At 42.4% G+C, this 18191-nt stretch overlaps 1 protein-coding gene across 3 annotated transcripts in view; it reads left to right on the top strand.

The window, feature by feature from the left end:
* EPHA10 (EPH receptor A10) overlaps positions 1 to 18191 on the top strand; it is a 304331-nt gene that overhangs the window by 221915 nt on the left and 64225 nt on the right. For all 3 annotated transcript variants that reach the window (XM_075604750.1, XM_075604752.1, XM_075604751.1), the window contains exon 6: positions 14795 to 14919. In XM_075604750.1, coding sequence (XP_075460865.1) covers positions 14795 to 14919 — 125 coding nt within the window. The remainder of the gene's footprint in view (positions 1 to 14794; positions 14920 to 18191) is intronic.

Below are 18191 nucleotides of genomic sequence, written 5' to 3'. Positions count from 1 at the left end.
TGTCCGCACTTCACCTCGCAGTGTCATTACCAGCGTCACCCGGTGGAGTACGATTAATGCAGATCTATGGGGTAGCTAAATGTAACAGTCCCGTTCTAGGAAACAGTCAAGAGATACTCAACTTCAACCCAAACTAGAGTGCCGATATTGCACGGCAACGGATAGTGACATCACTAGAGAAGGAGTGGCTTAGTGAGTAAGGACACTGCACTGACTGGCAATGAGTTTGAAGCAGGGGAACCTGGTTCAATTCCCAGTGTCCGCACCTTATGACCTTGGGCAAGTCACTTTATCTCCCTGTGACTCAGGCACCAAAAACATAGATTGTAAGCTCCATGGGGCAGGGACTGTGTCTGCAAAATGTCTCTGTAAAGCGCTACATAAAAAAAAACTAGCAGCGCTATACAAGAACAAACAACTATATAAATGACATTGCCAGTGTTTTGCCCATTGTTTTACAGCAAAATGGACATGCTACTGGCATGTAATAAGAATGTATCCATTGGATTATTTTAAAAAATAGGCCTTATACTGAATATATGTAATTATTGTTGCTTGTACTGGTGAAAAATGTGAGATACTGTACTGTAGTCCTGAAGGTGTCAAAATTATCATAAAGGTGTTAAAAGCTGCCCAAAGCAAGGACAGTATCATGGTGACTGTTGAGGTACTGTAATGTAGTGTTGGTATTCAGTCCCATTGTTGTGAGAAATAAAACACGTGTTAAATTCTATCCTACTGTATTTTGGTTAATGTTTCATTCATTTGGTATCTATTTTTGGGGCTAATACTGTATTGGCGATGGGGGCTGAGGGATGAGCTATAAGCAATAAGATACTGACAGGACTTATGTGATAAAGTGCCTCGGCATCAAACGCGTAGCTGCGTTTGTTTAGTCCATCTGTTTTTGAGCCTGCAATAAACTGATCTGACTACTTGGAGTTTGCTTGGGGATTTTTTCCTTTTCTCAAGATTGGAGGTCCTTCTGCTGTGGTCCGTCACAAACTACATTCCAATGCTACATCCAATATGACAAAAATACACGGTGAGATACTTATATATTCTTTTGAAAAAGGGTACTTTAGTTAAACCCTTTGGCCAAAGCGTTATAAGCCTGCAAGCCACATCAAGGCATGACCATTAGCAGGTCCTAACACTACCTGTTTAAAATTCAACTTTCCCGCCCTGGGACACCTGTAGCGAGGTGAAATAGGTGAGTACATAAGGTATTTATAGTACACTCATTGGTTTGATGTTTAGCCCTCACCTTGATAAAGACTGCTTGTCAGTCGAAACGTTGGTGTTTTTTGCTGAATAAATCACCTTTTCTAAAAGTCAGTGTGTCTGGATGCTTTCTCATTCTCCGTGAATCACTGTGGTGGTGCAGGATCTTCCCCATCTCCATGTGCACCAGCGACTTACCCTTTTTGCTGATAGTAGTGTGTGCCTGTAATCGTCTCTGCGTTCTTTATGATTGATAGGTCATACCAAACTAACATTAGTTTCCTTGAGGAGGGAAGTAGGAATTTAGACCAGGATAATGCAGTTGATGTGGTCTATTTAGATTTTGCAAAAGCTTTTGTTACGGTGCCACAGAAGAGGTTAGTGTACAAAATAAAGCAAATTGGACTCGGTAAAAATATTTGCACCTGGATTGAAAACTGATTGGACAATTAGACAACAGAGGGTTGTCATAAATGGAACCTTTTCAGGTTGGACTAAAGTTTTGAGAGGAGTACCTTAGGGATTGATATTGGGACCCTTGCTTTTTAACTTGTTTATTAATTACCTTGAGGTTGGCATAAAGAGCAAAGTCTCCATCTTTCCTGATGACACTAAATTGTTCAAGGTAGTAAAATCAGAGCAGGATGTCATTTCTCTCCAGAAGGACTTGGATAGACTTGAAACCTGGGCAGGTAAATGGCAGATTTGGGTTTAAATAGATAAGTGTAAGGTTATGCATTTGGGGGAAAAAAGAATAAACAGGCAATTTACAAATTAAATGAGGACAAATTAGGTGAATTCTTGATGGAGAAGGATTTAGGAGTGCTTGTACTGTATACAGAAGGCTTAGCCACAGTGCCCAATGTCATACCGTAGCTGCAAAGGCAAACAAGAGCTTATCTTGCATTAAATGCGGAATGGATTGAAGGGAAGTAAACATAATTATGCCCCTCTATAAAGCATCAGTAAGACCACACCTTAAATGTGGCGTACAGTTTGGGCAGTACTCCATAAAACGAAGTAAGGAGAAGAGCCACCAAATTAATAAATTGGATGGAAAATCTGACTTATGAGGAGAGGCTAGCTAAATTAGATTTGTTTAGAATAGAAAAGAGGGGATATGATAACTGTATACAAAGATATTTGGTGACCATGCAAGGAGCTTTCAAGATAACTATTCATCCCAAGGGCAGTACAAATGACATGGGTCATCCTTTAAGGTTGGAGGAAAGGAGATTTCCCCAGCAACAAAGGAAATAATTTTTTACAGTAAGGGCAGTTACAATGTGGAATTCATTACCAATGGAGACTGTGATGGCAGATACAATGGCTATTTAAAAAAAAAAGTTGAACATCTTTTTAGAAAGGAAAGGTATACAGGGATATACCAAATAAGTAAACATGGGAAGGATGTTGATACAGGGAGAAATCTGATTGCCATTAAGTCAGGAAGGAATTTATTTTCCCCCTTTATGAGATCATCGGATACAAAGTTTTCTGTTTGCCTTCCTCTGGATAAATATACCGTAAATACACATATAGAAGTGTCTGTGGTCTAAATTTAACATACTGTAGGTTGAACTTGATGGACATATTTCTTTTTTCAACCTCATCTACTGTGAAACTCTCTTACACACACTCACTCTCACTCTCTCTTACACACACTCACTCTCACTCTCTCTTACACACAAACACACAATCTTACCTCCTTGGGGTGAGAAAGTCTCCAGTGCTGTACCGGTCCGGGGACTCCGCAGCTCCCTCATCTGGTCGGGTGGAAGTTGGACCCAACCTCTGGTGCCGACAGGAGGAGGGAGAGGATTGCATTGACCAGGCTGCTACTGCTGCTGCATGGGGAACCGCTAGCCGCCGCTGCTGGGGAGTCGCTTGGACACTTGTCCCAGCTCTCCCCCTTGTCGCCTGTGGAACCTCACTTGAAAATCACTGCCCATGGCGATATTACACATGCATCATATATCTATATACTGTATACACACACACCATTACCAACACACTGCAGAGAGGAGCCAGCTGAAGAGCCTGGGACGAGCAGCCACGTGAGCTCTGCAGCACCACCTAATGGCCAGAATCTGCAGTGATCTCAGCTGCACCTTAGGCAACCGCCTCAAGTGTTCAAATTCTGACCTGCCCGGGGGGGGGGGTCCAATTTTACCCCTGCCCCCCAGGCCAGCCCTCCTTGCAGCTCTGCTTAGCCTATGAAGAACCTGTTTCCTAAGCATGCATCTAGCACGCTTAAAGTATTCTCATCCCTGTAATGAAAACAGCACATCCTCCCACTCTTTCAATTAAGCAGAGACGTGGATTCCTGTTAGAGAGACGAGAGGCGAGGTAATAACAATGTGTAGTTGATTAGATAGAAGCACGTACGCTAGCAGCTCAGACTGTATTTCACCCTTTCATTGCTACTCTTGTCCTGAATACTAATTGGACATCATTGTGTGTTCAATGTGCAGCGCACGTCAAACGACAAGAAGGGCTTGTTCTGTCTCTGGAGAGATATTGATTTATTTTTGTTTTATGCGTGTGCAGTCAACGGCTATGATCTGTTCCTCTGTTGTAGTAGACTGTCAGCTGTTTGGTACAAGAAATGGACTCAAAGGAGGCGTGGTACAGTGGTAGCATTACTGTACTGTCTTTGTAGCAGGGGCATTGTGCTTGAAATCCAGTACCAGCTACTCGGGCCCAGGTTTTAAGGATATCCCAGCTTCAGCACAGGTTGCTCCATCAGTGGTGAGTCACTGATGGAGCCACCTATGCAGAAGCTGCAATACCCTTAAAACTGACCTGTTGGGGAGTCATGAGGGCTGGAGTTGAGCACCCCTACTCTTGAGGACATCACTTAGGCTACTATTCAATATGCTGTGAATCCGCCTGCTTGGGCAGATTTTTTTTTAGCCCTATTCAAATGATTTGAGCCTTATTCATTGAAGACAGCATCACTGCATATCGATTAGTGGCCTTAAAGGTTTAATTGCTGCTTTATCTCTAAGTGGCAGGAAATTAAGCCTGAAAAATTCAATGTATGACCTCGTGTGCATAGTATACATTGATATACAAGAAAAAAATACTGTATACAGTTGTGTGAAAAAGAAAGTACACCCTCTTTGATTTCTATGGTCTTACATGTCAGGACATAATAACAATCATCTGTTCCTTAGCAGGTCTTAAAATTAGGTAAATACAACCTCAGATGAACAACAACACATGACATATTACACCGTGTCATGATTTATTTAACAAAAATAAAGCCAAAATGGAGAAGCTATGTGTGAAAAACTAAGTACACCCTTACTGCTTCCATATGAATTAAGATGCTAAGTAGCAGACAGGTGCTGCTAATCAAATGCCCTTGATTCATTGATCATCAGCAAGTGTGACCACCTCTGTAAAACCGAAGTTTTAGTTTGCTGGTCTGGAGCATTCAGTTGTGTGTTAACACAATGCCAAGGAGGAAAGACATCAGCAATGATCTTAGAGAAGCAATTGTTGCTGCCCATCAATCTGGGAAGGGTTATAAGGCCATTTCCAAACAATTTAAAGTCCATCATTCTACAGTGAGAAAGATTATTCAAAAGTGGAACACATTCAAGACAGTTGCCAATCTTCCCAGGAGTGGACGTCCCAGCATATTCACCCCAAGGTCAGACCGTGCAATGCTCAGAGAAATTGCAAAAAAATCTCAGACTCTACAGGCCTCAGTTAGCATGTTAAATGTTAAAGTTCATGACAGTACAATTAGAAAAAGACTGAACAAGTATGGTTTGTTTGGAAGGGTTGTAGAAGCAGGCACATGGTCTTAATCAGCAACAAATAGGTTTAATGTGCCATGAAATCCAATGTTTCGGCAGTACAATACTGCCTACACCTTGAAAAAGGCAGTATTGTACTGCCGAAACGTTGGATTTCATGGCACATTAAACCTATTTGTTGCTGATTAAGACCGTGTGCCTGCGTCTTCACTTTCTACTGGACTATTTTGGGACGTCAGGAGCTCCCCAGAACCAGTGCACCGGCAGCTAAGTACCCCACTATCACCTGTGTGTCTCAGTTAGCATGTTAAATGTTAAACTTCATGACAGTACAATTAGAAAAAGACTTAACACGTATGGTTTGTTTGGAAGGGTTACCAGGAGAAAGCCTCTTCTCTCTAAAAAGAAAATGACAGCACGGCTTAGGTTTGCAAAGTTGCATCTGAACAAACCACAAGACTTCTGGAACAATGTCTTTTGGACAGACGAGACCAAAGTGGAGATGTTTGGCCATAATGTACAGCACCACGTTTGGCTTGTTTTGCAGCCATAGGACCTGGGAACCTTGCAGTCATTGAGTCGACCATGAACTCTTCTGTATACCAAAGTATTCTTGTGTCAAATGTGAGGCCATCTGCCCGACAGCTAAAGCTTGACCGAAATTGGGTCATGCAACAGGACAATGATCTCAAGCACACCAGCAAATCTACAACAGAATGGCTGAAAAAGAAAAGAATCAAGATGTTGCAATTGCCCAGTCAAAGCCCAGACCTCAACTCGATTGAAATGCTGTGGCGAGACCTTAAGAGAGCTGTGCATAAACAAATGCCCACAAACCTCAATGAACTGAAGCAACGTTGTAAAGAAGAGTGGGCCAAAATTCCTCCACAATGATGTGAGAGACTGATAAAGTCATACAGAAAACAATTACTTCAAATTATTGCAGCTAAATCTGGTTCTACAAGCTCTTGAATCATAAGGTATACTTAGTTTTTTACACATGGCTTCTCCATTTTGGCTTTATTTTTGTTAAATAAATCATGACCCGGTGTAATATGTCATGTGTTGTTGTTCATCTGAGGTTGTATTAACCATAGAATTCAAAGAGGGTATACTTTCTTTTTCGCACAACTGTATAATATTGTATTGTATTGTATGTCTTTATTTATATAGCGCCATAAATGTACATAGCGCTTCACAGTAGTAATACATGTCATATAAATAACAAATAATATAAATAACAGATCATGGGAATAAGTGCTTCAGACATACTGTAAAAGTAACATTAAGGAAGGAGTCCCTGTTCCGAGGAGCTTACAATCTAATTGGTAGGTAGGGAGAACGTACAGAGACAGTAGGAGGGAATACTAGTAAGTGCGTCTGCAGGGGGCCAAGCTTTATGTGTCATGTGTCCATGATTATCCAGTGCTACTCATATGCTTCTTTAAGCAGATGTGTCTTAAGGTGGGTCTTAAAGGTGGATAGCGAGGGGGCTAGTCGGGTATTGAGGGGAAGGGCATTCCAGAGGTGTGGGGCAGAAAATGAGAAAGGTTTAAGGCGGGAGAGAGCTTTAGATACAAAGGGGGTAGAAAGAAGACATCCTTGAGAAGAACGCAAGAGTCGTGATGGTGCATAGCGAGAAATTAGGGCTGATATGTAAGGAGGAGCAGAAGAATGTAAAGCTTTAAAAGTGAGCAGGAGAATTGAGTGTGAGATACGTGATTTAATCGGAAGCCAGGAGAGGGATTTCAGGAGGGGAGATGCGGAGACAGATTTAGGAAAGAGTAGAGTGATTCTGGCAGCAGCGTTTAGGATAGATTGTAGGGGAGACAGGTGAGAGGTAGGAAGGCCGGACAGCAGGAGGTTGCAGTAATCGAGACGTGAGAGAATGACGTAATAGTAGGAAGTAATGGATTTGGTACAGAGCTATAAAAGATGTTGGTATCATATTTATATAAACAAATGTGCAGTGAGGATGCGCTTTTAAGGATACTAGCCGGTGGCGTAGCTGGACATGTGCGGGCCCCAAGACAAAAAATATTTCAGGGCCCCCTCCTGTCTCTCTCTTTTCTCCCCCTTATGTATCTCGCTCTGCTCTCTCTCTTTGCTCTCTTTTTTCTCTTTGCTCTCTCTTTTCTCTCTTTGCTCGCTCTCCCTTTGCTCTCCACCTGCTCTCCACCTGCTCTCTCTCTCTCCATCTCTCTTTGCTCTCTCTCTCTCTCTATATTTGCTCTGCCCTTTTTTCTCTTTGCTCTCTCTTTTCTCTCTTTGCTCTTTCACCCTCTGCTCTCTCTCTCTTTGCTCTCTCTCTGCTCTTTCTTTCTCTTTGCTCTCTCTCTCTTTGCTCTCTCTCTCTCTTTGCTCTCTCTCTGCTCTCTCTCTCCCTCTCTTTGCTTTCTCTCTCTCTGCGCTCTCTTTGCTCTCTCTCTCTCTTTGCCCTCTCGCTCTTCTCTTTGCTCTCTCTCGCTCTTCTCTTTGCTCTCTCTGCTATCTCTTTGCTCTCTCTCTCTCTCTCTGCTCTCTCTCTGCTCTCTCTCTCTCTTTGCTCTCTCTCTCTTTTCTCTCTCTCTTTCACTCTCTCTCTTTCACTCTCTCTCTGCTCTCTCTCTCTTTGCTCACTCTGCTCTCTCTCTCTGCTCCCTCTCTTTCTCTCTGTCTCTCTCTCTCTCTCTTTGCTCTCCCTCTCTCTTTGCTCCCTCTCTTTGCTCCCTCTCTTTGCTCCCTCTCATTGCTCTCTCTCTCTGCTCTCTCTCTCTCTGCTCTCTCTCTTTGCTCCCTCTGCTCCCTCTCTCTTTGCTCCCTCTCTTTGCTCTCTCTCTCTCTCTCTCTCTCTCTCTCTCTCTCTCTCTCTCTCTCTCTCTCTCTCTCTCTCTTTGCTCCCTCTCTCTCTCTCTCTGCTCTCTCTTTGCTCTCTGTAACGGTTGCTCACTGCAGACTAGACTGAACCGCGAGGCCGAGGTGAGGCTATAGATACACCGACCTGGGGCCACGAAGTAGCATCTGGAATGCAGATGCGTGGTTAGCTGGGTTGGAGAATTGAGAGTAGTAGGGGTCACGTAGCCGAGGTCGAGGGTAGGAGAAGGCAGTATAGTGGTGTCCGTTGCAGAGTTGGAGGGGAGGAGACAGACGGGTAGTCGTATCCATAGCAAGGGTCTTGAAATAACAGCGTGCTTGCGACCAGCACACGTCACATGAAACAACTGTTAAGCTCAGCCATAATGGAGATGGAGGAGAGAGAAAATGAGAGGGGGGAGAAAAAATGAGAGGGGGGAGAGAAAATGAGAGGGGTGGAGAGAAAATGAGAGGCAATGGGGGTGGGGGAAGAGAAAATTAGATGGATGGGGGGGTGAGAAAATGAGATGGATGGGGGAGAGAAAATGAGAGGGATGGAGGGAGATAAAATGAGAGGAATGGGGGGAGAGAGAATGAGAGTGATGAGTGGAGAGAAAATGAGAGGATGGGGGGAGAGAAAATGAGATGGATGGGGGGGAGAAAATGAGAGGCATGGTGGGGAGAGAAAATGAGAGGCATGGGGAGAGAAATGAGAGGCATGGGGGAGAGAAAATGTGAGGGGTGGGGCTAGAGAATGAGAGGGAGGGGAGGAGGTGAGAGATTATGAGATTAGGTGGGTGAGAGGATGAGGTGATGGAGGGTGAGAGAGAATGAAGGGGTGATAGATGATGAGGGGAGGTTGGGGTGAGATTATGACTGCAGGTGTGTTTTTGTGTAAATGATGTGACCGTTATGTAATTTGTTTTTCTCCATTCCACTCCATGTGCACCAATTTGTACCATTTCATATTCTATTTCATCAAAAAATTGTGGGAAGGGTGCTCTGTCCCCAGAATATTTTTACGAAATAGAATACAGTATGAAATGCTGCAAATTGGTGAACACTGGGAGTGGAATTTAGCAAAAGTAACGTAACGGTCAGACCATTTATAAAACCACACACCTCCCCACAGACTTCTCGAGCTTATCGCACCTTTCACCATTGTGTCCAGTATTTTTGGAGAAGCCACCTGACAACCCTACTTGTTTGTACTGTGTTCTTGCCCTCTTGAATAGTGAAATAGGAGAAGGATGTGGTTGTTGAAATAAAGTCCCAAGGATTGAGAAAGGGAATGCAAAGTATATATGGCTTGTAGGCAGGGCTAACCAGTTACCTGCATCCTGTTAATAATCAAGTCAGAAAAGGTGGTCTAGATTGTGAAAGAGGAGATATTTTGACATACAGTACAACATATTTTTGTAATATAGCACTGCAGCACTGTTATTACAAGCACCAGGTCTTGTCCTGTAGAGATTACAATCGAATCCCAGTAATTGAGGCATAGGGAGAGAAAGTGACTTCCCCAAGAACCAACACTAGTATTTCCACTGGGTTTTTGCATTTCAAAGGCATGCAATAAACCTTTTTCAGCGGTTATATGCTTATTACAGCACTGGTGTGAAAGGAAGCTTGTAGAATTAAGAGAGTGACTGCCAGCTTTTACAGTACTCCCTCCAGCACCCCCCTTGCCTGTCAAAAGCAATTTATCAGTATTTCACTTGGCTGGTTTTACATGAGCCTCATACAGATGCTGATGTTTCAGGGCAAACGCTGGTCATTTGAGAATTTATAGATACTGTATGTTAGAGTTCATAAAAATCTACTAATTTGATTCTGTTTATCAACGTAAAGAAAAGTTGGGTCTGGCATATTTTTTTTTTTTTTTTTTAAAGAACTTGTCAAATGTAATAAGCTTGTTAATGATGTTTCCTAAATTAGATGCAGATCGTTAGCGAAGGATGTCTACATCACCTCTGACATGGCAGAGTTTTTGATGCTGAGAAAATGGCAATAAAATGAAGGACAGAGACATAGAATTTGATATATCTAATTATAATAAGTGCATGGCTTCCTTTTCTGCTTGCTTGCTGGTTAATCAAGTTTGTTACATTCGACGTGGGTCATTAGCCAGGGAGGATTAAGGCACGTAAGAATAGAAAGAGTGTTTAACACCAATACATGCAAAAAACAAATTATGGGCAGAGATGCTGAATTTGATACATATGCAATGCTTAAGTCTTGCCAAGTGCGTCCTCTTGACTCCTCAAAACACTAGTTAATACATATGGGCAAAAATGAGTAAACGGCACCCTAACATACTTCACTAAGTGGTACAGATCTCTATTCAGTATGTTGTGACGTGGTCTTTTCCTGGCTTGGGGAAATTTTACACCCATTTATTGATCTGTATACAATTAGACAACTCAGGTGCATTGTTCAGTAATAGTATTGGAAGCTCTGTTGCAACATCTGATTAAAGCAGCATTGTAGCTTTACAATATCAATACTATCGCTGCTCCAGTGTTATATCTCAAAGGATTTCCACAGAAGATATGTTACATTTTGTGAGCAGTATGGTAACCACAAGGTTAACAGAAAAAGGCATACAGCCCTGCTCTAGCATAGAGAGTGTTAACCCTTTTTGTGGCAGTGTATTCTTTAAGTTACGAATAATACATTTGTAACCCTCCTTGCCCGGCTATAAAAGAGTTTACATTGAGTTGTACTATATACATGGCAATTCTCAGACTCTCATACCTGCTCGATCCATGCAGGCTGGGCATGGATATGAAGATAGAATAAGGATGGGCACCAGGTAATTTTATAAGAAAAAGAGCTTTATTCATATTCATTTATACGGCTTGACACACAAAGACATACTTCACATTAAACATATTAACTGTTAGCTACTCATAAAATTACTCTGTGCTTCTTCCCTGTGGTAGCTCTCACTCCTACACTGGGAAGGTACTCTTGCTTGTTTCCCTTAGCAATAGTTAGATTGGCAATTTGCTGCATACCGTCCATGATGCCCCATTTCAAGTGGCCACCTACTGCGAATACACTCTGCTTTGTGGGATCAGTACCCCCTTACTGTGTACTGCATACTTCGTCCATGCATATTGGATCAGGAGTTTGCAAAGAACCTTCCGGTGGGACCGATCCAAGTATGCCCCGCAGCTTCTCCTCTGAGAACTCCTACTAAGCACGTGTTCACTCCTCTTCCTGAATGAGAAAAATCTTGGGCCATTACTATAAGCGCTAACTACAGTATATACCGCATGTTCCTTAGCTGAAAACAATAAACAGGGACAGGACACTCAATATACTTATCTATACACTTAAACATATTTACAGGACTCACGATGAGGCCCTCTGCAGAACTCAGAGGAATCTGCGTCTAGCACATAGGGTGGAGCTATATATACAAGACAATTAGTGGCAATCCCTTCTGCACAGTCATCCTATCACATGATGGGAGGTACAATACCGTAGTGACCCCACCAGGTAAACTCATTAAGGCCATTACCGCTTACTTGGTAGTCCCCAAAGGGGTAACTACACAATTATGGAAACACTTTCTCATAGGAAACAGGACTACAGTATTCTAACTAATTGTCTGTGACTTTTTATTCTTATGACACTAGACAGTGGAGTAAGCCAGGGGGGCACAATCTTTTTCCCCTGCGCCCCCCTGCTGGCGTTCCGCCTCTCCCCGCCACCCCTCTTACCTTGATTCAGACATCCGCGGCGTTCTTTGACGCCGCCTAGCCATGGCGACGCGTCACCAGGAGTGTCTGAATCAAGGTAAGTAGAAGTTGATAGAGGCCTTGCAGCTCCCCCGGCATTAATTTAAGTGCCTTCCGGGAAGCGTGCGGGGCCTCTGTAAACCCCGCGCCCCCCGCAACGAATGCCTTCCCACTTTGCGCACCGCTGGAGTAAGTAACTACTGTACAGAAATCAGGATGTGTTACTGTGGGGGTTGCTTTCTGCCTGTTCTGTAACTTCAAAGGAGGTCGTAAAAGTTTGGATCATTAAGGTTACCTGGAGGACAGATGTGTCTTTGTTATTGCAGGCCAACATGAATTAAAATAATGTGGGCATATCACTAGCTTTGTGCAACCTGTAGTAGTGTCACTTATAAGTCTGTAATCTGTGACCATAGTCGGTCTTCATAACGCTGTAATTAATAGGACACTATTGTACTGTGGTATGTAACAGGTAATTAATTTCACCATCAAGGTTCCAAAGAACCCTATTACAGTGTGTATGTATCCCACTAAGGCCCAGTTCCCCAAAAGGTTGCTAAGCTTTAGCACTCCTCAGTTCCCTATTCATATAAATGGAACTAAAGGCTTAGCACCCTTTTATGGCTCTGGGCCTAAGTGGTTACCCTAAATATCCTGCCACTGGTAAAATGCATCTGGTAACTACTGGGAGAGAGCTATTGAATATTTATTCTCTCTGATTAAATTCAACCTTAAATAATTGTCTTCTCCCACACCCAAGGTTATAAAACTGTCCATAACTAGGGGAAAGTGACAGATGACTGCCAGAACACACTCCTATAAACCCCGACAGGGATTTGTTTTCTCTCTGCAGAGAACAAAGAATTGTTGGGTATAAAATGTGTGTCTGTGAGACCCACACGTTTGATGATCCATCTCGGGCTATACGTGCATATGTGTCGATCTCACATTGTCTCCTCATAATCCTATGGGTAACCTACCATTAGACAGCTGAGGCACTTGGTCACAACAGCCTCACTTACTGTAGTAATATATAGGTTTTCTGTTTATTCATGTTTATTTTATAAACTATCTGATCTTTTTTGTTAACCTTTTGTTATTTTGTATGTGGTGCAACTCTTCTCGTTTTTTTTAAATCTAAAATGTAATATTTACATATTTTTGGACACGTTTTACACTGTATTGTTAAAGTGCAATTTTTGCTAAATGTGTGCATTTTTCTAGGTACAATTGACCAACGGCTCCTTAGGTGTAAAGACCTTTTATTAGTAATCATGGTGGCACAAGAATAGTGGTGTTGTGTGAGGATTTAGGGGGGTGTTCCTACTCATCAGTGCAGTGTTGGGAGATGAGAGATAACAGGGTGGCCATTTTGTTGTTGACCCTTCTCACACATACATCCACATGAGCTAGGTTGTACATGGCATGCCAATAGGATTCATTTATTGTTGTCAATAAATATAGTGACTGTAGTCTAATTCAGGGTTCTCAACCCCAGGGCTCATGACTCCCCAACAGGTCAGGTTTTCAGGATATCCCTGCTTCAGCACAGGTGGCTCAGTCGAAGACTGCATCACCTGTGCTGAAGCAGGGATAGCCTTAAAATGTGGCCTGTTGTGGGGTCTTGAGGACTGGACATAAGCACCCCTTGTCTAGTCGAATGCATTTTTGCATTCACACAGCTGGAACTGGTAACGTTTCAACACTACCACAAGGTTTTTTTCAATCAAAGTACAGCCATTTTTTATTTACGCCTGACTTTTAATTGTTCTTTATTGCTTTTTGACATGCAACACAGGCACATCTAAACAGACAAGGAAAGCTATGGAAGTTCACCCAAGAAACTTTTACACACAAATCTCCAGGGTTATTGGCTGGATTAGTGAAGCCATAGTGCAGTACTTCACAAAGAAAATGGACGCCTCACATGTATTGCTTATGTGCCTACAAAGCATGTGAATAATATACACTGGATCTCACGGCAAACATTTCACACTGGTTTCATATAAAACTGAAAGCAGCAATTCTGTCCCCAGCCCCCCTTTTTTTAAAAGATGAGACCCAGGCGGTCCTTCAGAGTTGAACCATGTTCATTTCAGCTGCGGGGACCACCCTCTCTCCCCCCGGTTGCCAAGATACCTACCAATGAAGATACCAGTATCATTTCTTGGTTTTTAAAAGAGTTTTTAATGGCCGTCCGATGGGATCTGTTGTGGCCTCCTATTGACCCGGGTGATGCTGCAGATTTAACAGTTATATTGTTTTCCCTGCAGAGGGAGAGACACAGGTAACTTTACCAGTAAGTGTCTCAGGTACTGCGGGTCCCCAGAGCTAAAAATAGCACCATGGTGCAATAATAATGTTTCACTATGTCCACCACAAAACCAGGTCATTCTGTGTGTACATAATCATTGTTGTATGATGTCATTTTTATTTATATCCAGTTTATTTCAACTTCTCTCAAAGGGGAATTTTATAAAATGGCCTCATTGTTCTTTGCTGCCCGCAGGAATTGTACTCCGTCCTATAAGCCAGCGCAGTATCTGTATGTTGTAACAACACTTACTGTACATAACTACTTTAAAGTGTAAACCTTTGCTGTCAGCGGCAGGATCACAGTTGCTAGCTCCACAGTAGAAGCTGATGCTATGAAACGAATATTGTTGACGAAGTCTTCAGAAATAGTCTTCAGCAAAAGCAAAATCACATCGTTTTAGAGGACAGTTAAAATCCCGTTGCTGTCTGTCATGTTTCTTTGCCATCTTATTACACGAAACAAAGTCTCTGTCACATATTATGTGAACTCTCTCATGCCATGATAGGATCAGCTAGTTATCTCCAATAATATGTTGACTAATGGCTTTTCTGTACTTTGGATACCTCATTTAGCACAGGGAAATAAGTGAGTTGGCTGCCAGCGCCTGTAGCATGTGAGTTAAATTCAGTACTGCACTGGCAAATTGGATGGGAGACGAGGACGCTGCAAAAATCCATTTTAAAGATAGGTTTTCTCAGTTTGAATGGCCTGCAATGCATTGCTCCAAATAAGAAAGCTATGAAAGCAGTAAAACTGGAATTATAATAAGATATGGTATATTAAGTCTGCTCCTGTAACTCCTATCTGAACTCCGTCCAACCACTGCCTGGTGGTAGAGTTGATAATACAGGTGCATAAACCTGGCTCCTCACTTTGTCTCATACTCTCTCTCTTCTTTCCAGCACTGTCTTTGATCACTGATATCCGTGCAGATAAGGTCAATCAGAAAAGCATCACCTTGTCGTGGCAGGAGCCGGCTTACCCATTCATCAATAACACGGAGTATGAAATTAAGTACTATGAACAGGTATTGTGAGCTTGGCTTCTAAGGGGTAGATTCATCCAACGTGCAAATGCCATTAAAGGTTGTTGAAGGGGCATTTAGATTGATTGTATCCATGGAGTCTGCACGAAGGGGTTTCCAATTATATATTAAAAAAAATCTAGAAACATAAAACAAAATCCAAAAAACAAGCAGAAAAAAGGCGCAACCTACGTAGAGTAGTATTTAATATTCACAATGATTGCAGTGTTCCAGGCGCCTAAACATTTCAGGGAAAAAAAAGTCTGACACTACTATAATTGCAGGTATTGCAAAAATACCGTTTTCTTACATCAGGTTTTCATCAGCATTTTAATTCCAAAGTGTAGTCATGGAGACATATATTTTTTTTGTATTGTGCTGTGTTTTGTAGTTATTGAAATCGGATATTACACTGCTATGCAATTAATAATGCAACTTCCACCTACACATAATTACTTCTGTTGTCAAGGTGCAATTCATCAAAAAGCAATGCGATTTAATCAGGTTTAAAGATTCTTCACAATTGCAGACATGAGGCGTTTGATCTTGGAAAATTCTGTACACTAGTCATGTATTATTTTTTTTGTAGCCCAGCAAAACGTTATGGTGGAGCACATTCAAAAATTAAAAACACTAGCAAAAATGCCAGCACGGCTTCTGCATAGTTCAAATTCAAAGCATTATACTCAATAGACTTACAAGTCAATGAGTAACTCCAGAAAGAAAAGGTCAGACTTAGCAAACCATCCAAAAGTCAACAGACTGAATAGATTCCACCAGCCACTAGCTATCACAGCAGAAGATTTTCTGGTGGCATGGTTCTTGTGGTACGTTTCAATCCTATCCCTGACCAAAAGGTCATCTCAAATACAAGGCAAGAAGCCTATTTTTTTTTCTTTTCAAGCTACATACTTTGGTGTTTAACGAGTATGATCAGAATCTACAAAGAATAAAGCTTTTCTTCCGAGGCTCCCAGCTTCTTAAATATTCTTCATTTAAAAAACAAACACTAAAATCATACTACATCAGGCAGAGACATAAATACATTAGTCGATTAGAGCAATCATAGGTCATTTAGTAGACTGAGAAGAGTTTTTTTTATAGGTTAAAGAGGATAAAGAGGATTGAACATTCAAAGCCTTGCATGTCTTTTCTTCATCGTTAGTGTTGTATTGTATTGTATGTCTTTATTTATATAGCGCCATTAATGTACATAGCGCTTCACTGTAGTAATACATGTGGTAATCAAATAAATAACAGATAATATAAATAACAGAGCATGGGAATAAGTGCTTCAGACATAAACGTAACATTAAGGAAGAGGAGTCCCTGCTCCGAGGAGCTTACTGTACACCTGGGCAGAACATCAGAATAGGGACCTGCAAGGTACAGGTAAACAGGTTAACAGTTTAACATCTCTTGTTAGTTCATTAGAAGGCATCATAAGCTACTATAAATCTGCCCTTTTCCAGAACCAATTTATTTCCATACTCTTTTATAGACCTAGAGATAAGCGAATGTTTTATGTTTACTTTTGCCAGGTTTTTTTTTTCATTTGTATTCCAAAATTGGAGAATATTTGAAAATTCTCAACAACAAAAAACAATCTTAACAAACGTAGAAAATTAGAGAATATTCAAAGATTACCAAAACATTGAGAATTAGAGAATATATTGGAAATCCCCCTCCCCCCAAAAAAACCCCAGAAACATGTATGGAAAATTGGAGAATATTTGAAAATTCAGAAAAATATGCAAATATTCGAGAATTTTCAAATGTTTTCAAACATTCTGGGGGGGGGGGGGTGGAAACACAAATCGCAATTTCAGCACATTCACCTCTTTCTACATACAGATGTTACAAGACTTAGGCTAAGGCCCCGCTTCCTCAGTCAGCACGCCCGCACTGCAGACAGGCGGCGCGCTGACAGGCAATTGATCGCGATATGCGGTCTGTAGGGAGCCGGGAGTGGGAGGGATGCGGGAGTGGGAGGGGGGGGGCGTGGTAAAACTGTGCCAGGTCTGAGATCATGGTGCCGTGGTGCCGTCCACCCCCCCACCCCCCCACCACCACCCCCACACACAACACATACACACAACACATACACACACATACACACTTTTCCCCCCGCAGCTCCTTCCCTGCTCCCCTCCCAAGCCGCCTCCCATCTAGCTCCTTCCCTCCCCTCCTTCCCTCATTGGCTGACTGCCGCACCACGTGACGAGTCAGAGCTGCAAATCACTAGGAGCTTGCAGCATCGGCCGGCTGACGCGTCACAGCACGCAGTCAGCCAAGTAGTAAGGAGCCAGCGGGGACCTCCACACTAGAGGAAAGGGGCTGGTGGTCTGCTGCCGCACAGCCGCGAGGGCCGCCGGACGCAGTGGAACCAAAGCCTAACTGTCCCCAGCACTGCAGACCAAGAAGCAAAAGTCTGTGGCGCTGGGGACAGTATCTGCAGCGATCACGCTGCGGTGGGGTCCATGCTTCTGAAGGGGATCTCCCGCAGCGATAAAACTTCTGGGCCACGATCGGCGCGGTCACGGCAAAGCAAACGGTAAAGTTTGCTTCATCCGTAGACCCTCAAGATTCATTCCTAACCTCTTTCCTAGCTTTTCCTTACACACAACTTGCATATCTGCTGCAACCAGTCAAATTTCAGTGCACATTCCAAGCCGGGGATTTCATACAATTAACATATTAGAGAACCAACTAAATTGCAGGAAGCATCATCCCTAGCCATGGATTACAGGCAGCTACGAGGCTAATAACCTATGAAATGCCTGAGAAGTGAAGAACCGTTTCATAAACATGTGTAACAGAAGAATTTGGAGTCTTATCAACACAAATTATTACATTAAGATGAAAACACAGCCCTCTGGAAATGAATGCGTCCTTTAGTTATGCAGAACAATAAACTAATTAGCTGTGACAAGCTGTGGCCAAATCAATACTGAACTTTTCCTATTATGTATAATCGTATTTCCAAGGCATAACTGCATATCCAATTTGAGTTGTACAAATCAAATATCAAAGCTAAAGGTCTAATCATGGTGGATCATTTAGGAAATGAGATGGCCTTAATTTGCAAGAAGAAATTGCACTGCCAACCTTGTAGAAGATCACGCATGTAGATAGCGAAATATTGGTAGTGACATGCAGAGTGGAAAGTCAGTCCTAAAAAGTGCAGCCACCCTTGGGGTGGAGAGTAGTTGGTCAGCTGTGGATTGAAGCTAACTAGGAATGCAGTAATAGTGAATACCTGTAAAGTCAGGGTG

This window comes from Ascaphus truei, chromosome 6 (assembly GCF_040206685.1).
Source record: "Ascaphus truei isolate aAscTru1 chromosome 6, aAscTru1.hap1, whole genome shotgun sequence".
NCBI classification, from domain to species: Eukaryota; Metazoa; Chordata; class Amphibia; order Anura; family Ascaphidae; genus Ascaphus; species Ascaphus truei.
This window is presented reverse-complemented; position numbering and strand designations above follow the sequence as displayed.